The sequence below is a fragment of the Protopterus annectens genome, chromosome 1.part1 (assembly GCF_019279795.1).
Source record: "Protopterus annectens isolate FY-2018-M chromosome 1.part1, PAN1.0, whole genome shotgun sequence".
NCBI classification, from domain to species: Eukaryota; Metazoa; Chordata; order Ceratodontiformes; family Protopteridae; genus Protopterus; species Protopterus annectens.
In genome coordinates, this window is record NC_056726.1 from 292,543,348 (window position 1) to 292,566,158 (window position 22,811).

General features: G+C 37.2%; 1 protein-coding gene across 1 annotated transcript in view; it reads right to left on the minus strand.

Annotated features, from left to right (window-relative positions):
- Nucleotides 1-4,683: 4,683 nt before the first annotated feature.
- Nucleotides 4,684-22,811, minus strand: part of LOC122814429 (cytoglobin-1-like) — a 57,401-nt gene continuing 39,273 nt past the window's right edge. Inside the window, exons 2-3 of the mRNA XM_044087013.1 lie at nucleotides 18,887-19,118; nucleotides 4,684-4,797 (exon numbers count right to left, since the gene is read on the minus strand). Of these exons, the coding sequence (XP_043942948.1) occupies nucleotides 4,684-4,797; nucleotides 18,887-19,118 (346 nt within the window). The remainder of the gene's footprint in view (nucleotides 4,798-18,886; nucleotides 19,119-22,811) is intronic.

The window sequence follows — 22,811 nt, forward strand, 5'->3', positions numbered from 1 at the left end:
TTTATTATGTCTGCTTTGCAGGTAACTCATTTATTCCTGGGAAGAGACACAGTCATTAAAATTCATAGGAATGATTTCTTTGAAGTAGTGTTAAATTTCCAAATGACTACAACCTAGTCCTGGCTACATCCTTCAAAAACTTTTCATCAAAAAACCTTGAGTTGTTATATAAACTGTACTGGGGCTCTGAGGATGGAAATCATTTGAGTACACTTCTAGCAGCAAAGGCCCTGAAAAGTCAGCATCTGCCAGGGCTGTTACTGATATACAGTAGCAAGGTGTATTCCAACTGTTTCTAGAATGGAATGACTGCTAAGCAGTCACACCACTGAGTCCATCAGCATATTCCTCCAAGTACACTGTAGCCTTATAGTATCAAGCAAGAGAAGCATTAAAGGCAAAAATATGCAAGGGTGTCAACTGGAAAATGTTTATTTGTAAACATATTCAGCTTGTATAGTTGCCTATGGCTTTGGGTCATGGCTATAAAGGGGCCATAGACCAGCTCACTTGGTTGGCAAATGACAAATAAAATGGTGCTGGCTTTTTTCTTTCCTAAGTGGATACTAATCCTAGTGTATTATTTATGACACCCTTGCATATTTTTACGTTAGGCCATTAACCTTATCATTTAAGGTTTCAAGTTCACACACACACACACACACACACACACACACACACACACACACACACACACACACACACACACACACACACATACAGTCTGCCACTCTTTCTTAGTATCTGTGTCACATGTAAAAATCTGAATTGCACACTAACTTTTTTTTGTACCCTGAAATTGATATTTTTAATGCCTAATTTTGCCAGTGGTGAAAAGTGATACTGTTCTCCCTTTCCACTCAGTTATTGGTATGAAAACACTTTATTACCTAGCATCAATAACTTGCCAACTCTTGATGAATGTCTCATGTTAGTATAAAAGAGTGGGAATCTGTATTGTACAAACTTGTGTTGGTCTAGTAAACGTTATCACATCCCCCTTTATGTTCTAGCATGTAGTATACTGTTTTTGAAAAAAACATTATTAATCCTAAAAAATAATTTCTTTTTTTTCACTGAACAGCATATAAAGCTCTTATTATAAACCTTGACACCACTTTACCATATGCAGATACCATTATGTTTGTATTTTTGAAGGGTTTTTGGCATCGTTTGTATTGCATGTTTTAGTATCCATGTTGAACTTCTTAAGCAGAAAGACAAATGACTTGGATATCAAAATTGCAGTAAATGATGCACATCTTTAATAAAATGTGTAAGTCAGGAATGTGTACATTTATTAGCAAACAGGAAAGTAAATTACAAAGGCAACACTGTAGCGGAATGATCTAAAATAAAACAGTTTTACCATCTTGCAAGGCTTCTTTCCATGAAACAACTACAAACAAATGACCATTCAAAGTTAGTATCTTAGTTGGGATACAGTTGTTTTGGTACAGCAGAGGACATAATATACATGTGCTTCTCATTTAGATCTGTAGGTTTTTCTGCTGTTCATTTATTTTATTTATTTGTTGTGTGATAAACTCGTACATGGGTTCATTCAGCAAAGATTATTTCAGCCATGACCTAACAAAAGGCAAAAAAAAAAAAATCTAGTACATAAGAGTTATGCTGGAAAACTGTGATACTGATAACTTGTAGTCATCTTGTTTATCAAAAATGCTCAAGCCCGTCTAGCCTGATGCTACAAGGACAGGAAATCTACCTGAAACTTGGGTGACTGACAGTTAGTTAGAGGCTTGGATGAGAGAGGCGAAAATCATTGAGCAACTGTTTGTCTGGGGAAAACCTGGTCTGTTTCAAGTAAAATGGGGAAGTGGTTCCATGTGAACATATCCCAGGTGCGCAGGAGTTTGTGCATCTAATAAATTGTAGCAGTACAAAAACCCCACACCACCATTATGACAGAAAAGATCTCTCACTAACAATGAAGACAGGTGGGCAAGAAGTGCCTGAGATTACCAGGCAGCGGGGATCCACAAATATTTTAAAAAATAGTGCAGCTCAAAGATGTATGTCTTATTTTAGTAAAGACCCACCCTTCTGAGTCTCAGATGGAGGACTGGCAGATTAAATGATCTGTACTACCTGATATTCATGCTCAGTTTTGTCTTGGATTACCTTTTTAACTGCCCTATTGATTCAGAAGACTTCACCTTTAACCAAGAGGCTCAGCCCTCTTTCCAAATGACATGATGAGACGCAGCATGTGCATGCCCACCCAATTTCCGGTTGTCGCTGTAAGACTCAATATGAAACACTCCTTTATTACAAATGACAGATTACAGATACTGGTGTGTGGTAGACAGGCAATAATGCCCAACAGGGTGTCTGTTATTGTGTAAATAATGCATGCCCAGGGCTATTCAGCAGAGGGCCTCTACAGTCCTGGAAGGGCATTCTTTACATAATAACACACACCCTGGGGGGGAGGGCATTATTTCACTTAGAGAATGGGATATCTGTTAAATTGCTTTGTATTTTTTTATTAATTACTACATATATATTTTAAATATTTTTTATGCAAAATAGTTCTTCCACCTAATGTTTCTAACTTGCTGTAATATATGTAACTGTTGTTGGAGGAAGTATTTTACATCCAAAATACAAGTCTGGTAAGTATTTAATGTCTATGCACACTCTCACTCACCCACTCACACATGCACACACACACATGCACACACACTCTCACTCACTCACTCACTCACTCACTCACTCACTCACTCACTCACTCACTCACTCACTCACTCACTCACATTCATGTACATAAAACACACATGAACAAACTCAGTTAATAATGCCAGACATTAAAAGTATCATACCTGCATACCTCTCAACTGTGCAGTTTCTCACAGAATGTTCAGAGTTTTATCTCATTTTCATGGTCTGTTCTGCATATTTTTTTTGTTTTGCTGAAAAATCATTGGGGGTTGAAGTCACTAAATAATGACATACATCTGAGTATCACATTCCCTATCCTTCAGAAAATGTATGCTAAAACAAATCCATTTATTCTAACAACTTTCTAATTTTATAAGAGCAATATTTAAAATCTGCACCCTTTTTTGTGCCTTTGTCGCCCCATTATTTTAGGCTTTGTCCAGATTTCTTGAGCTAAGAGGTTGCAAGGTATGCATACCTTGTCATTTTAAAGGAAAATGAGCTGACTGTTGCAACCGTTGCTTGATTAGTCTCCCGCCCTCTCACTCACTTCCACTTTCATGCATGCACTCACACATGCAGATACAAACATAAACAAACAGACATATTCACCCATATACATACACAAGTACAGTTTTCTATTTTTTAAGTACCTATTTGTTTTAATTTTAAACTCACTAAGCAGCAAAAGCACTGCTTAGTGAGAGTAAATTAATGGCGTCTTAGCTTTCTTACAGTCTAAGCTCCACAACAGCTTAATATGCTGCCATGAAGTGTCAGACTTGTTTTTCAGTGGGCTTTAGCTGTATATTCACACCATGAAACAGTTATTTTTCTGCATAAATTCAACACAACACACTCTCAATATTTGTTCTCCAGTCAGAGTAGTGATGTACAGGTTGCCTATTCTCTAAAGCTGATTAGCATTCATAAGTGGCTGGACTAAATGCTGCTGTTGCATTTACAACTGTCAGTATCATAAAACATCATTACTTATATACAGATGACATGTTTTGTTCAACTGTATGAACAAGTGTGACAGCTAATTTGCAATTAGGTCAAACATTTTCATATCTTTTACAGTAAAGTGAAGGACATTTAACATTTTTTGCCTTCTCCCTGTCATGTTGTGTCATTTTCTCCCATCATCATACCATTTTTATTTTTATAATTAAAATGTTTCAGTATGAAATTCATACTGATCAGCTTCCAGTTTGCAGGTATAGCCCTGGGATAGGGTTGTGACCACCAGTAAAGGTACAATTAATACAAAGGGCCCATTACAATAGCATAGCACACTGGTATAGGCTTATTTGGTAGAAGAAAGTTTACATTAATAAGGTAGAATATTAAGGAGTGTTTCAAGTTCATGGTTTGAGTTTCATGCAGCCGAACATAGCACTTTGAAACATACAACAACACATATGAAATAGGGGAACAGAGGATGTGGGAATATGTCTGCAGAGATTGAAGTGCTGCTCCCTGTGATAAAATAGCTGCTAATGAAAAAAGATTTTTAGTGTCCAGTAAGAAAAAGGTTGAATGGCCCCAGTCCTGACTATCTCAGCAATGTCTCATTAATAATTCAAGCTAGTCCCAGGTAATCTTCCTGATACAGCTAGATAAGATGTGTATAAGGCATGTTTTACCAGGTTAATATATCACTTTGAGCTGCATTTAACAACATTTCATTTCTAAGTATAATTTGGGACATTATGAATTTTCTTGAGTATGACCACCATTTTGACAGCTATGCACCAGCTCTTAGATCCTTATTCTTCAGATTCTCATAAGGCATTATAAATCATTTTTTTAAATCCATGACACTCAAAGGTTCAAAGCTTGTTGATGCAGTTTATTAAATAATTGCAGTTTTACATTATGATTTCTGAGCTAAAATATAGCTAGATGTATCGTTAGCACTGAATATGATAATAATATTATGCTAGTCCACCAGTGATTTTCAAAGCGCTCAGGGTAATTGCACCATCCAGACCCTTAGTAGGCGGCACTCAGTTGGGAACACACAACATTGGTCACCTTATCGAATGCTGCTCTGGCATCCCCACCACATTTCTCCTCCATGACTTGCAGAATAACATCGCAGATGACCTGAAAATGTGAAGTATAGGTTGCAATTTAGTTTAAATAAAGCAGCAATCCAGAGGTGTACCTATTAAAGATTTGTTTAGTGTTTATAATACAAGAACCAGTACAATAAACAGTAGGCACACAGACCATGCAATAAAACTTTGGAGAGTGAGCATGTCTCTTCAAAATTTATGAATAATTTGTGAAAAGTTAAGATACACTAATTTTTAAATTCTAATCTCATGTAAAAATGGGAAACAGGGGATGATGATGATGATGATGATGACAATGACAGATCCTTAAATTATTTGTCTTTAATTAAAATTCTATTAGCATGCTCAGTGTGAAGGAATGAACAGCATTTGTATGTCCTTATTCATCATGAAGGACCTCAGGGATTTAAAGACTCTTTCACTTAAGTAATACTTTTAAAGTCATGAGGAGATACATGGCCTTGGGAAGATAACATATGTATAGCATCACTCTGCTGTCCAGTGTGAGGGATTGCACCTCACCAAAGGCTGGTTGTTCTGTTTTGGAACATCCATGGTATACCAGATGAAAGGCCCTTTCAGGACAGACAATGATGGATGAGCTATATTGTTGTTTGCATTCTATGTCACTATACCGACTGTAAAGGGACAGAAAAGTAATACAGCAAACATTAAACATGGAGTAACTATAAGGCTGAAAAGACATCAGCCTAACTGAAACCTATCAATCTAAACCTGTTCATACCAAATGAAACAGTTATTTTTCTGCATAAATTCAACACAACACACTCTCAAATGACAGTTCTATACAGGAAAAAGCCTCCCTGCATCTCCACGCTCTGTTGCCCTACTTAAAATTTCAGTTCTGAAGTTCACAGTTTTGAAAAAAATGAGAATGTTTATACTGACACACAAAAAAGCAAATATTGGACTTTTATTTATGACATCAAACAACCATTGGGCTAGAATAATTCAACAAGGTAGTGCTGCTGCAGGTTGGCTTGAACCTTCCACAAAACCAAGACTTTTTAACCATTTTGTTAGTTTTTGATAGTTACTTATCAATCTTTGAAGCTGACGGATAAGAAAGTTGCAGTGGTTTTATTCTCACACTAGACATTTAAATTCATTTTTCAGTAATGATACTATAACATAAGATAAGGAAATGGTGCCCTCCTGAGGTGCAGTCCTTCAGATGAGATGTCAACCTAAGTCTCATCTGAAAGTGAATGGTAGCTCATAGAGAAATGCAAAAGACCCATGACCACATTGAATTGAGTTGGGAAATTTATCCCACGTTTTGGACAAATTTTCCATAGTCAGTATGAATACCATAATGGGTCTCCCCTGAAAATAGGCTATGCTTAGTGGGAATAAGCCAGTCAACAAAAGTAAATAAATAATCACAATTGTCACCTGCCTTCTTTCCATACTTTGATATGGATAGAAATGAAGTTGTGGACAAATGTTATCCAATTGCCATTCTATATTTTACTTTTCAGTTCCATCAGGTGTTATCTAATGTTTAATTATTCTTTGAAGTGGCACAATGGTGCCACAGATTCTATTATTTTATTAAAGATCTGTATTACATGAACTGGTAAGCATGAATGGAAAACGCTACATTCTTCAGCTATCCTTCAGTTATTGAAAACTAGTGTAACATACTCTATACAAATATTGGAAGTAACTTTGTAAGGATATATATATTCCATATTATTAGCATGACTGCATCAAAAGCCAGGATGTGAGTTACTATTTTGTGTATAATTGCACTTATTACCAACAACATCATAAGCAGAGATGTGTCTTTATCAACTAAATAAGCCTTTTTAATAGTCTACCAAGGTACTTTTAAAAAGTTTGCCACTGGCTGCATTTGTAAGCTACCAAAACTGACAGCTGACCATTGTAATCTGCCCAGGAATTCTCAAATCCCTTACCCTCAGGAAATCTGAAACTATATGAAAATTTTAGTTAAAATAGATTGCTAGCCTCAGGAAATCTGAAACTATATGAAAATTTTAGTTAAAATAGATTGCTAGCCTCAGGAAATCTGAAACTATATGAAAATTTTAGTCAGAATAGATTGCTAGCAGTACTTGTTCAGTACAAGATGTTTACGTGAGTTTTCAATGAAACAATTACAAATTGGAAAACTGTGTAATGTGAAGATCTCTTTTTGCTCCTGGAAGTTGTGAAGAGACTATCGACATATCAGACCAATTGAGGTGCTGCTTGATAGTATAAATGACAACTGTCTAGTACCCAGACATTTCAACAATAGATTGACTAGGGTCTCCAAACCTAATGTGAAGAATTTAGAAGAAAGCCCTTTAGCTTTTGTCTTTTGCACATAAGGACTGGAATCCGAGCCTCACCTGTGCCTTTATAAGTATATACTACAGTCCTTTGGTGACATATTCAACTTAGTTATTAATATCTTTCGTTTTTTCACTACAGACTTCTAGGGGAAATCAAAAGAATGGTTTCAAACATACAAACTCTTATTGTCTTTCATTAATGCCACCATCTACAAGACTGCTTCTCCAAGTCAGCACTGAAAAGGTCAGTGTTGCATAGCATGGTACCACCTATTCAACAATGCAATGGATATATTAATTTAGATAGTTTTAGTATACTTTAACAAAACCTCTGATTGTCAGATGTTATGGGATCACAGTCTGCTCTTACCTCATCTGCTGTCAAGCTACTAAAATTAGAACCCCCAAAGCAGTGCAGCAACAGTCTCATGTTCACTGATAGCTCATTAGTGTTACCAAACACTGAATGTGTTTGTGAGTGGTGTAGATAACCATTTAATGTGGAGGCAAGCCTTTCAAATTAACTGTCTGACAAAACACACCATCCCTGTGCACCACCACAGTATAACACAAACACTAAATTCACATATGCTGAGGTACTGCACAAATCCCCTTCCAAAGTCTCCCATACCTATGAGACAGCACAATGCCACACCCAAACTTCAGCAATGTCATCACACCTCAGTGCAATATGCTCAACTGCCCTTTCTACTGCTACACACAAAGGTCACTCATGTTGTATGCCTATGCCCTTATGGCCACCACAGCTTGTTGTGTCACATGATAGTGTACTTAGCACAGATGACTCTATAGTCATACATACTGATGCACCATTTATTAGGCTAATCAAGGTAGAGTGACTGTGAGTCATTTCTGAAGTGGTAGCATTTCTGATGTTTTCAGGGCACTCAGTTCCCTTCAATGCATGTATGCAGACAATGTGGTCATTGTATGTGGGAATGAATAACCTTAGATGCTTCATATTAGGAGATATGAAGAGTCATATGGCTGAGCTCTCAATGTATGTGTCTGAAGCTGGAAATGTGGTCTTAAGCAGTATCCTGCTATTACTGTAAATTATGCCACAACACAAATAAAAAGTAATTGACTTCAACAACTGGCTTAGTAACCAGTATCATTCCACAGGAAACCAATGTTTTCCAGCTTGAAAGGAGATGATTAGTCCTGTCTGCTTCACTGGGGAATGGTCTGTGCCTCTCCCCCTAGGGCTTATGCATACTGGCTAAAACAGTCTCTACTTCTACTTCCATGGTGTATTTCTTAGGCACTGCTCAATACTAGACATTTGACTAAGGAAAATGCACACATTTGAGGCCTTCCTGAACCTTAAAAACTGCTTGTATAATTATACAAACTTGGTTTCACACAGCAACAACACTTGTTCTATAACTGGGTTTACTGCATACCACTTGCTCAGATCATATAACAAGAGTTGGTTGTTTTGCATACTCACTCAAACATCTCCTCCTCTCACATATAATTCAGCAGGATAATAATCTAAAACTACATACCCTGGTACCTAGAGGAAAGTCCAGTTGCTATGTCATTGCTAACCAAAGCCCATGTTTCCTACAGCTCATGACATCTATCTAAGCAAATTGGAGTCTTTAACTACTGAACCCAGAATAATCAGTTCAGAATTTTTCAATTACCTATTCATAAACCAGCAAACAAATAAATATGCCCAGAGGTTTCCTGACATCATTAATGTTAATTTTCTTGACTAGATAGTATCTACCCCTACTAGGGTCAAATCTACTCAATCTGGCTCTTACAAATGCAGGAACAACATACTCTGTACCTGTAGTTGCCCTCTTACTGGTTAAAGCAAACCACAGGGCAATTTTATTCTCCATAAAGACCCAGCCCAAGAAGTGTCTTCAGTCCTACTATCTTCAGGGACTTCTCCCAAGTCAATTGTATAGTTCTCTTCAATGACTTAAGGAGATTCAAAAGTTCTCCATCTTAATATGATCCCATTGTTAAGGCAGCCATATGTACCACTTACTCCTACACTTATCTTAACTATTGCATTGAGGCATCTGTCCCCATGTGAATCAAATGCAGTACCAATTTTAGAAACAGGCTCTTGAGGTGTAACCCTAGTATTAACAAACTCTACAGTAAGAACAAAATATGTTGGCCTTAATGAATAAACTCTGATCCCCAAACTCTATAAGTGTACTCAAAGGGGTAAATAAAGTATTAAGATGAAGAGTCAAAACCAGTAGAGATGTCTAAGATATCTGCACACTGACAAGCAGGTTAATCTCAGCTCTCCCAGTGTGAAAACAGAAACTGAGACATAAGGGCTAGTAATTTTGCCAGTTGCAGTAAAATTCATGTACTAGCTAGTACATACACTGCCTGGATACCAGCAAAAAAACCCCCAAAAAAAACATAGAGAGCATGAAAGAAAATCAGCTAGAAAATGTGAAGAGAAAATACTGACTGGGAAGAATCCTGCAGTTGTTCAGCAAAAAGCAGTTCAAACTTCACCTTTGGTATAAGAGATGGCTTCCAGTAATTTAGAGGAAAAAATAAATAGCTGATTAAAATAAATGAAACACTGAAGGAGTATATCAACTCAAGCTTTAAACAGCTATTCAGATGAACTGATAAAACTGCAAATATCAGAGGTCAAAATGAAGAAAAGGCTGGCTGAGTATGAGACTTCTCAAGAAGAGTTGTTTCAAAAATGGTAGAGTTAGAGGAAAGAGCACATGAGAAAACCTGAGCTTTTCTGCTGTACCAGAGAAACTGGAAGGAACAGACTGTAGTAACTTTATGAAAGCACAAATAAGCACCTGGACTTGTATTCCACAGAAGGATTTGTTAGTTAAAAGGCACATCATGTGTATGCTGCAAACCTGGCCATGAGAAGGCAGCCAAGACCTGTATTAGTAAAGATGCAATTCTACCAGAATAAAAGAGTTGATCCTAAAACTATGGCAGAAGGACAAAGTATTAAAAACTAGAAACAGCAGAGTATTTGTGGAGAATCTTTATTCACTGTATAGTATACTAGGCAGAAGAGAAGCATGTTCATCCTAGCAATCAGGGAAGGTCGAGATGTAGATGTGAGCTTCAAGCTGCTGTACCAGCTATCTTCAGAATATTTTTTTCCTGGAGGATCAAAGATATTTTTTTATGCAAAACAGGCTAAGGAGGAAATAAAGTCTGACCAACCAAAAGTGACCTATCAAACAGAATGGGACTTTGCTTTTCATTCTTCTGATAATTAAGTGCATAGAGAGACTTTGCCAGTGAAACCTTTTCCAATGTTCCAAAGGAAAATGCTTGGGAGATAGAAAAAAGCACCGGAGTTGACTAGAAGAATAGGGAGCACCTTACACTTGAATCGGGGTCTGGGGTGCGGAGATGGAGAAGAACAGGCAGAAGACCAGCAACACTGAAATTAGTGAATAAATCTGAGTCTATAAAGCATCAATCACATCTGTAAAATATGGCTTTACAACAAAAAGTGGAGAGGCTGAGAAAGAGTGAACTTTTGTTGACTTTGTTAAACTTGTGTGTGGACTGAATAGCATATACCACAGTTCATGTCATTAATGTTTGGAAGTACAACTAAAAAGAAAAAAAAACAACTGTAAGTAAAAACATGTTTTGTTCTTAACAGTATTTGTATAAAACATTTCATGATATAAATTGCACATTATACAGCAAAGCAGATTTGTGCTGGATGCAGACAGCGGTATCTAAAAAACCATCTTGAAATATGTTGTAATCATGAGCTGTTGTGCTGGGAGATCATGAATAAAAGTGAACTTGTTATAATATATGTAGAGTTGAGATGTTTTTCTTACTTTTGTATAGATGAATATCTGGATAAATGCCCCCTGACTTAATTTAAAAAAAAAATTGCATTTAAGCATGTGAACTTCAAAAATAACAGGTCACTGCAAATGCAGTGAAAAGTTTTTCTTTAGCAAATAAATGTTCAGTGTGAGTTGATAAGTCTGCAGCTGAGGGCAGTTTTACATCCTGTTTCCATGGAGATAAGCCGATCACAGTTGCAGGCAATATATCTCGAGGCTGGGCATTGTTTACAAAGGGAAACATAAAATTAAAATGCACCATTGTCGCCTCACAGTAAGACGCTGTCCGGTTCAATTCTCAGCTACAGCGTCTTCTGCGTGGAGACATGCATGAATGGGCGTATCTTCGTTGAAGGTTGTGCATCAGGCCTGGCAAGCCGGTATGTAAAAATCAACTGCCAATCATTAGCGGACCGGAGTTCCGCTGTGGCGACCCCTAACCGGGAAAAAGCCAAAAGACACAAACAAACAAACCAGAGCAAACAGCTCAGTAAGAAAAAAAACGTTTGAAATTATTGGAAGTAAATAAAAGATAGCAGCTTTCCTGGTACCTAAGTACTTAAATGCATTTACAACAACAGTGTAAAATTTAGCTTTATTTAAAGTCTGTACACATTTTTTTAGGGCTAAAAGTTAATGTTTTCTGAAAGCATACAAGCTGTTTTTCACATCTGTGAGGGGAAATAGATATAAGACAAGAACAGACAACAGTTAGCGCATGTAGGAGCACAGGCTGTAACATGTGTCTTAGCATGAATAACCTTAATTTTAGGTTAGGTGATGCCTGTGGGTGCAATTGTCAATTTTGGGACAATTGTTCCTATCAGGAGGGTTAAATTTCATTATTTGAAGATGTACATAGTTTTGTGTGTTTGCTTTAAGTTAATATGTTCTGGGGTTCTGGTAGTGGTTTTTTTTTTGCTTTTCTTTTAAACAAAACTTGATGTAAAATGTGACATAGATTGAAAAGGAGATGACAAGTAATAACTATATGAAAAATCAACCTGCCAAACATTAATGAGTGCATGTAGCTCAAAAGTTGGAAACAGTCACTTGAAAAAGCTGTCTTACACAATAGATAGGAATAAAAACATCTTATCATAATGGCTATGCTCTCCATATAATTTTGAAAATGTAATGGCTTCTCAGGTTTAGACAAAAAGTATAAGCGTATTGAATTATATTAAGAAATGCAGAGTTCAAATAGCAATGCTACAGGAGACACATTTGGAAAGAAATGAGCATGTGAATTTGATAAAGAAATTATTTCAGGATCGATATTCAGCAGAATATCAGAGACAATGGAAAAGGACAGTGCTTATACTAATTGCTAGAGGAGCTTCAATAGTGTTAGAAGAGGAAACAAAAGATAATGGTAGATTTGTGGCACTAAGGGACTACTGTCAAGGGAGGAGGATTATGTTGGCATGTAGTAATATTCCACTTAAAACTGCTGTTAACTAGTGTAAGGATTTTTTTTTTGAGAAATAATCAGTTTACAGTAGGGAATATTACTTATAGGTGGTGACTAGAACTTGCTTTGCAACAGTGAAGCTGTATCTGGGGGACCTATAAGGGAAAATATAACAAAAAGGGTAGATTTCCAAAGGAATTTATGAAAATATTTGGTACACAAGATGTGAACTCAGTAATAGGAACTCTGAGAGAATTTACATATTATTCCCCAAGGTACAATAACTGGACTAGACTAGACAGAAATTAGTTTTCACAGAAACATGTGCATTTAATTGAAAGCTTCAACACACATCAAATAACTATTTCAGATCGTGCACCAACAAAAACAATGACAAACATGTAGGGTAATGAAGGACAAATGAGACACTGGCACTGCCCTACCTACCTGCTAAAAATAGATGAATTTAAGGAATGGGTAGTAAAAATTATTTGAGTTATTAGGGAAGATATACATTTCTTCAGAAGTTATATCTAGTGAGTGAGATAAAACAAAAGTGAAGTTTAAGAATAGTGTAGAAATAGAAGAAAAAGAAATATGGTTAAGAAGTATCAGGAATTATTTAGAGGGGTTGACAAAGGTTAAATAATTGCAGAATAAGGGGTCATCATAGAGCAAGAGGATGCACAACAGCAGAATGTTATAGAGAAACTAAGGGAATATCTGGATAATATGTATGAGTTTATGATAATAACCCCAGGGCACAAAAACTTTTGGCACAATGATTTGTAAACATAAAGTAGAAAGAGTTGTTGCCAAACATAGGGAGCTTATAACAAGAAAAATAACCACAGATCCTGTAGAAGTATTAGAGATATTTTGGAAATGTTATGAAATGTTATGAAAATTTGTATAAAGCAGAGAAATACAGAAATCAAGAAAGAGCAAAAATGGAAATATTTATGGAAGACTTCAGTATGCCAAGATTAGAGGTATATGAGGCACAAAAAATTAACAGTTAAGATAGGAGGAGATGAAATAGAAATGGTGACGTATAGTCTCCAAGAATAGAAGATATTCCTGTGGAAGCTTGGAAGCTTTGAGAGAAGAAAGTGATAATGATTTGGAAGGTTTTGTTTAACAGTATTGCAAAAGGAGGGGAAGCACCATCGTCCTGTAAGAGAGTTGTGGTGGCTGTAATACCTAAAGATATTAAAGACTCATCAGACACAACTTCATATAGGTCCATTTCAATTTCAAACCCATGATTATTAAGTATTTATGTCTAAAATAGCTAAAAGATTTGCAAAAGTTTTGCTAAAACTGAAGATATGGATCAATGTGATTTTGTGGAGGGGAAGCAAACATTTGCCAATATTAATAGAACAATGATGATCCAGAGAGAAGCAGAATATAAGAAAACACCACTATTGTTGGTGGGTCTTGATACAGAGAAAGATTCAACAGAGCAGGCTAAGAGTTTATGACTAGGACAATGGAAGGCATTCACTGATACAATAATAAGGTTAATTAGGAAGATATATGAGGGATTGGATGCAAGAATTAAATTGGAGAGTTCCTCCCTGATAAGTTGTGTTTGAACAGAGGAACCAGACAGGAGTGTCCTCTTTCCTTTTTGTTATTTGCCTTACATTTAGAGCCATTTTCAAAGAAAATAAGGGGATCATAAATGCAAGGATATAATTGATATGATGATCAAGAAAAGTTAGCTTTATTTGCAGACAATATTCTTTTGTACCTGATTAAAACAGAAAAAGACATCTCAATGTTATGGAACATTTCGACCCCGTTTCAAGTTTTTTAGGGATATAAAATTAATGAAGATAAAACAAAGGCTATAGCTGTAAACTATTTACCCACACATTAATTGGTTCAGCAATACCCATATTGATGGGGGCATGATCAAATGAAGTTTTTAGGAGTATGAATTAAAAATGTTTCTGTTATGGCAGCTAAGGATACGTGGGAAGAGACTAAATAAAAGATAATACAAAAATTGAGAAAGTGGAAGCTCTTGTTTATGGCTATGGATAGCAAGATACAAGCAGTTTAATGCTTTTAGTCCCTTTAGTTTTTATACAGGTCAGGCATATTTTAATCAACCAGAGGAATGGTTGCAGACAATACTGCATGGATTGTGCTATCCCAAACAGAACTAAGATGCTATCCTCCAAAAAATGGAAGCCAATCTGGTGGTCCCCTGCCATAAACAAACTGTACAACAGAAGGAAGAAACTGTTGCAAAAGAAAGTAAAATATCATGAGTGGATGAGATCCCTGGTCAGCCTCAGTAAGAAGCTGAGATCCCTTATAAGATCCTCCAAAGCTAGCTATGAAAACAAAATTGCCACTAATTCTAAGGACAGCAACAAAGCATTATATAGCTATGTTAAGAATCTCAATGGCAACACCCAGATCTGCTCTGAGCTACAGCACAACGGCATGAAAATTACTAAACCAACTGATATTGCCAACATCCTGGGAGATAGGTTCAGTGCTAACTTTACCCCCCTCACCTCTAAAGGGCCCATATCTATACAGGAAGAATGCAGAGTCCCTGTAATCACAACTACACAGGTAAAAGCTGCACTCTCTAAAGCCAAAAACACAGCATCCATGGGACTGGACAACATCCCAGGCTGCGTTTTACACGAACTTCAGAATGAACTGGTTCCCCACCTAAGCACCATGTTCAATAATAGCCTCACATCAGGCTTTGTGCCCACTGAATGGTGCACAGCAACAGTTATCCCCCTCCACAAAGGGGGAGCTACCACTGATCCCGGGAAGTATTGCCCTATTAGCCTGACAAGTCTGGTCTGCAACGCCATGGAACGTATCATCATGGAACTCATAAACAAAGACATTGGTAACCTCCAAACTCTGAATCTCACCCAGTTCGGGTTTGTGAAAGGCAGATCATGCCTCCTGAACCTGATTGATGTCTTTGAGGCAGTCACCAAAGCCGTAGATGAGGGTAAGGTGGTTCACACAGCCTATCTTGACCTCACCAAGGCTTTCAACACCATCCCCCATTCTGGAATTATAGCTAAACTCACTAAACTAGGTATAAATCCCTACATCACAAGATGGGTCGTCAACTGGCTCACTGACAGAACCCACACTGTAAAAGTTGCAGAATTCAAATCTGACCTCAAACCAGTGACAAGTGGAGAATCACAGGATTCAGTCCTGGGACCTCTCCTGTTTGGTATCTACTTCTCTGAAGTACAGGCTAACACAGAAGGCCTCTGGCTAATGAAGTTTGCAGATAACTGCAAACTAGGAGCCATAGTCAAGTCCCCAAATGATGTGGACATCCTACAGAAGGGCCTTGCTGAGACAGATGCCTGGTGTCAAAGCCATGGCCACAAGCTCAATGCCAAAAAGTGCAGTGTCATCCCCTTTGGTAAAAACTCTGTACCCATGAACTACCACATAGGCAGCAATCTACTTAACACCAAATGTGTGATAAGAGACCTTGGGACCCAGGTGGACAGTAGTCTCTCCTTTGATAGTCACATCGCCACAGTAGTCAGGAAGTCCTTCTACGTGGCACACCTCATCATAAAAGTGTTCTCATCCAGGAAAAAAGACATCATTGTTCCCCTCTACTCGACACTCATTAGACCCATTATGGAGTACAACACCCCTTTTGGAATGCACCTCACAAGACATCTGAAGCAGCTGGAAAGGCCACAGAAGTACCTCACAAAGAGGATTACTGGCCCCAAACAAATGCCCTACACTGATCGTCTCAAAAAACTCCAGCTTTACTCTGTAGCATATCGCCTACTCCGAGGTGATCTCTGCCTAACATATAAAGCTATGTCAAACCCAGAGCTGTTGGACATGCTACACCTAAAGAAATCCCAATCCCTCCAAGCTACATGCTCTAGGGACCTAAACCTTGTCACCACAATAAACAGGACATGCTGGAGGGATAGATTCCTGTCCCAGATACTTTCCATACTCTGGAACAGGCTACCCATCTATGTCAAGCAAAGTTCTTCATTAGCACTCTTCAAGAAAAATTTTGATGAGTGGATGGGAAATAGGAAATACGCCTCGGGGATCACTTCTGTGTCTCTGCTCGACAGTGGCACAGGAAAATAAGTTTCTTGGGTGGCGTAAGCCAGGGAACCTTGTTGGCTAGGCTTACTTAGGCCCTTGGGCCGATAGCCTAGTATCTACCTATGAACCTATAAGAGTTGATAGAATTTATCTGGGAGGGGAAGAGGGCAAGAGTCAAGTGGGATAAGCTGATCCTTCCAATAGAACAAGGTGGTTAAGAACTACCTGATTTGAAGGGATATCTTAGAGCTACACAGTTAAGTTACATTTACATAACTCAAACAGAAAGCTATAATTCAAAGTGGAAAGGGATGATGATGAAACATTGCAGAAATTCAAGAAGTAAAGAGTGAGTGGGATTTTGGATGCAGATCCTTAAGGAAAATAACAATAGCCATATGGAATATTATATTAATAAAATAGCAGAAAGTATACTAAGAACTAAGCCAGTGTGAGAATGGAGAAAAGAGATTTTGCAGACAGGGATGACTGCAATTAGGGGTACAGATAATAGGCAAGAGAAGGCTGGAATTTACTGAGAAAACGGGCAAAGGAACCAAAGTATTGGGAGCAAATAACTAGAGAGAGAAAAAGGTAATAACATGGGAAGAAGCCAAGAAAATATTTGGACTTCAGGCTAGAGACTGCCATCCATATCAAGGACTGATATCAGAATATAGGCAAAGAGAAGGATAGGGGAATATTATGTGAAGGACCTACTCTGGTAGAATTCTTAGATGAGTCTAGAACAGAAGCTGCTGATAAAAAAGGGGATACTTAGAAGGGCATATAAAATATACTGCACAATAACTATAGGAATCAATCAGAGGAGTTAGAAAAGACTGGGAAGTTGATTGGATAAGCAATTCAAAAGGAAACAATAGGAGGACATGTACATGGCTCCCAAGTATGTAACAAAGCCTAGAAGATTTAGAATTTTTGCTTGAAAGCATTTACAAAGGTATTTTATACCCCAGGCAGACTCCAAATAATTTTTCCTCAGGTAGATGGCAAAAGTTGGAGGTGAGATGGGACAGAAACAGGCAACTTGGAACGTGTTTTGGGACAATAATGAGGAAGTTGCGATACCTATAAGCGTAAAAAAAGTACTGGGTACTACTGCAAAGACTGTTTTTTACTTTTTTTGTGTGTGTTTTAAAAGTGGCTGCTATTGGACTTTTTCTGGCTGTTCGGTGGATTTGTTTTACAATAATGAGTTGACAGACTTTAAAAATTCCCTACAGAGTACTCTGTCAGAAATATTGGGTGAGCATATAGGTGTAACTAAAGGAATTATTATTTTGAGCTGGGACAATGGATCTGAATCGCCTAGACACAGCAAGGTCTTGTTAAATTTAATTCTGGTGGCTGCCAAGAAAACAATTACTAGAAAATGGAAATCAGAGTCAAAACTATTTGTATTTGAAGTATTGAATATTGTAACAGAGATAAAAGGAATGGAAATGGGATATTTAGGAAAGGGCAGGAACAAATTTCATAGAAAAAAAAGGAAATTCAATGAACAGTACATGCAAATAATGCTTTAGAGGAGTAGTGAATCTTAAGGCAAGGCAGGAATTGAGCAATTTCCATAATGTTGGATTGATGATAGTTATACAAAAGAAAAAATAAAGATGTATAATGTTTGCAACTAAGAAAGTTTTTTTTTTCTCTTATATAAATTTATGTTTGGCTATGTTTTATGTTTGGCTATGTTTTAAATAATAATTCAATAAAGGTGTAAAAAGCTGTTAAGACAAGTTTGAATTAAACATTGCTTCCTCTTCTAAAGGTAACACTAAAGCCTTCTGTAACTATGTCAGGAATCTCTAAAACAATACTCCACTCTGAATGGAGCTAATCTCAAATGGTACCATCCACTTTGACTGAGGATATTGTAAATATACAAGAGGACACATTTAGCTCTGTCCCCTTCCTGTTTTTTTTCCTGCACTCCATCCAGTCTGCCCATCACTATAACTACCTCTGAACACATCCTACACAGCTTCACCAAAAACACTAGCTCTATGATTCAAAACATACTGGGCTGTCTCCTTATTAGCACAAAGCATTGCCTCACAGACCTGTCTTTGACCCTTTCAGTCATAGTCTGACCACTGGGTATCTACTTGAACAACAGCTATAGTAGTGTCTATCCACAAACACGGCTCTACCATTGAACATGGAATCTCCAGACCAATTAACCTCATCATTTGTAAGGTAATGGAATATCATTACAGAACTCTAAAATAAGGATATTGTCATCTTACAAGCTATTACCCCAAACCAATTTAGCTGTGTAAAATGCAGATCCTGACTACTACAACTGATAAATTTATTTGAGATAGCCATACAAACAACACTGGATAAAGGCAAATCTTATTACTGCAATTATCCTAAGTTTTTCACTTTTGTATGACTTACTCTGAAGTATTTCGGATCCACTTTGAGCTGTGTGGCATGTTTCTTGCCTAGAGGGTTGGCAATTCCATTTAAAGCATCCATGCTGTCCAGATGTTGCACCATGTCATTCAGAGCATTAAACACCTTCTTTCCATGGTTTCGAACTTGAGATGACCCCTCCATTTCTGCAGCAGACCCCATTCCCTTGAAATGGGAGAAGTAAGATTTGGTTTCAGGATAGTCTGTAAACATCCTGTAAGAAAGAATAACTAATATTAATGTTACACTCACATCATTGCCTTTAGAACATGAACATTAATGAGACTAGAATACAGAAGTTTATTTTTGATGCATTTCAAGCAATATTTATAATGTGTGCTTAGCTGTTTATATTCACATCTTATTTCCTTTTCCCACTCTGTGCTGATAATTTTAATTTGATTATTATTTTGTGTTGATAATGGTTTGTTTGTAACACAACACCTTTTTTCATTAAGTCATCCTAGACTTTATGACAATAGCTAATTGCAAATCTTGTTGGTAGAATTTTTACCAGATCAAGAATTAAAGAGCAAATAATTAAAACCTATGGGGGTGGGGCAAGGGCTCACATAAAGAAGAGCTCTCCGATGAAAGAACACAAAAAATTATATATTTTCTGTTAAAATTCTGCTTGTTTGAATATTGTAATTTTTGCCTGACTTTGCACACATTTTGCAGAAATGAATAGTTGATAATGCACACCATAAGATTACACATTTGTAAAAGTGTATATAAAGTGTAATCTGTTTGAATAAGTGTCTGACCATGGTGTTGCTATAGATAAAGAGACAAAAAGGCCAAACATAAAGACACAAAATGACCAGTCACCAGTGGAGTCCCTCAGAACCCAGTATAAAAACCCATCTCTACTGCTCGGCATCTACTTTTCTGAAGTAAAAACCAATACTAAAGGGCTCTGCCTGACTATGTTTGTAGATGACTATAGGAGCAATAATAGAATCCCCAGATGACTTATCCATCCTACAGGAAGGTTTGCCTCAAATAAATAACTGGTGCCAAAATTATGGATGGAAACAAAATGCCAAAAAATGCATTGTTGTATTCTTTGGAAAGTTACCTACTGCAGGAAATTACCAAATTGACAACATGCCCCTAACAACTGACCCATTTGTTTGTGATTTGGGAACTTATGAGGACAATGATCTAACTTTTGACTAACATGTGCCAGTTGTAGTAAGAAAGTCCTTCTCTATTGCACAGGTTATAAACAAAGGGATTTTGTCTAGCTCTATGGATGTAATTTTTCTATTTTACTCAGCTCTCATTAGGCCAGTCATTGAATATAATACCCCCTTTGGAATTTATCTGTCCAGACATATGCAAGAACTGGAATCCCCACAGAAATCCCTTACTAAAAGGATACAAGGCCTGAACAACATGTCCTACATGGACCGACTCAAAGCTCTGTCAATATGCTTTGTACCGACAGACTGGTAAAAGGTGACCTGTGTCTGGCATACATGGCATCCTCTGACCCATTACTGATGGATTTACTGCACTTCATCAATTCTTTCTAGGGATCTAAACCTCTTATGGAACATCAACAGAATGGTTTGGAGTGACAGGTATATCTTGGAGATAATACCGGTGCTGTGAATAAACTCTTTATCCACATAAAACAAAATTAATCTCCTGTCCATATTTAAGCTCAACTTAGATCTATGGATGGGAAACAGAAAATTTACCCTGGGACTGCCTCCTGTACTAAAAATGGATAGAGGCACTCTTAAATGCATTATTCCATGCATGGGTCCCCTCAAATTATCTGTTGTATGATCCTAGTTATTCTCATTAGGGGTAATATATAATTATTGACCATATGATGGGTAAGGCCAATCTATAATCAAATAGGATAGGTTATTTTAAGTACAAAAAGGGTAATAGGGTAGGTTTAAAATGGTCAGCAAGGGCAGCTAAACTAGTACTTACCTATGAACTTATAAGATTCTGGAAATAAAATGGGTCTAGTTATGCAAAAGCATTATTACCAGCATTTTTCTCCTGAACTGACAGGGAATTATCTATATTTATCATCGGTTGCTCAGATAATGAGTTCCAGTAGATTGATTTATGTAAGGAATAATGCCCGAAAGGGTGTGTGTTAATGTGTAATTAATGTCCAGTGGAGGGCCTCTACACCCCTGGAAAGGTGTTAATTACACATTAACACACACTCTGGAGGCCATTATTGCACTTAGAAACTGGGATCTCTGTTAAATTGTGTTTTACTTACTTATTTTTAAGTACTATATTATTTTTTTTATATATTTTTGATGTAAAATAGTTTCTCCATTAATGTTTCAAACTTTCTGTAGTATATGCTAATGGTGCTGGAGGAAGCATTTTACATCAAAAATATATAAAAAAATAATATAGTAGTTACAAAATAAATGAGTAAGTGAAACATAAATTTTACAGAGCCCATTCTTACTCTCATACACAGTCTCTTTTGCTTTCACACACACATGCAATCTCCAGTCTCCTCTGGTTTCATACTTGCACTCACTCACACAAGTATAATGACCAACTTCTTAGCACAAAAACTCTGGCCAAAGCCAAAAAGAATAGGGGTACAAACCCCCAAAATAGGAATACATTTTAAATATTGTTCTTATAAACTTAGAAAGTTGATAAAATAAAAGGTATTGTATTATGACACGTTTTCTGAAAGATATAAAGCCTGTCATTATTTAGTGAATTCACTCCTCACTGATTTGCCACAAGACTTCAGAAAACCACAAATTTTATGAGGAACAGACAAAAATATGAGGCAAAGTTCTGGACATTCTGTGAAATTTGGACAGTTGAGAGCTATACAAAAAAGATCGCTCTCACTCTCTCTCTCAGTCTCACACACACACACACACACACACACACACACACACACACACACACACACACACGGTCTCCTCTGCTTTCATACATGATTTCACTCACACAAAACTGCTCTCTCTCAATCTCAATCTAACACACACACACACACACACACACACACACACACACACACACACACACACACACACACACACACACACAAAATCTCCTCTGCTTTCATACACACATTCACTCACACAGGATCACTCTCACTCTTTCTCGATCTCTGTCACACACAGTCTCTTCTGCGTTCATACACGCATTCACTCACACAAGACCACTCTCTCTCTATCTCTCTCACACACACACACACACACACACACACACACACACACACACACACACACACACACACACACACACACACACACACACACAGTCTCCTCTGCTTTCATACACACTTTCACTCACACACGCATATAGAAACATAAACATACTCATACACATACATACACACATACACTTTTTTCTGTTTATGTTTTTTACACTTGATAAACAGCAAAAGCGCTGCTTAGCAAGTGTAAAGTAATGGCAACCATTAGTTTTTTTCTGTCCAGGCTCCACGGCAGCTTGATACTCTGCCATGAAGCAGCAGACTCATTTTTCAGTGAGCATTACTTGTACATTAAGACCCTGCTGGAGAACGTTCATTCTCCAATCAGGGTGCTGATGTACAGTTTGTCCATTCTCTAATTTTAGATATCTATACTTTCTTTTCAGGTCTAAATACTTATGTACAAGCAAGTAACACAAACCAACTGAGAATAAAACAAAACCACACAGCTGAAAATAAGGACCATGTCGTTTATTGCAAAAACACTCAGTAAAACATTGTGTCGTGTGTCACATTGTGATTTTTACTGAGTGTTTTTGCAGTAAACGATGTGGTCCTTACCTTCAGTTGTGTGGTTTTGTTTTATTCTAAATACTTATGTCCTAAGACATTCTCATGAACACCAAAACTCTTTTTAGACTAATATAGGGTAACTTCTCAGCAGGATTCTAACAG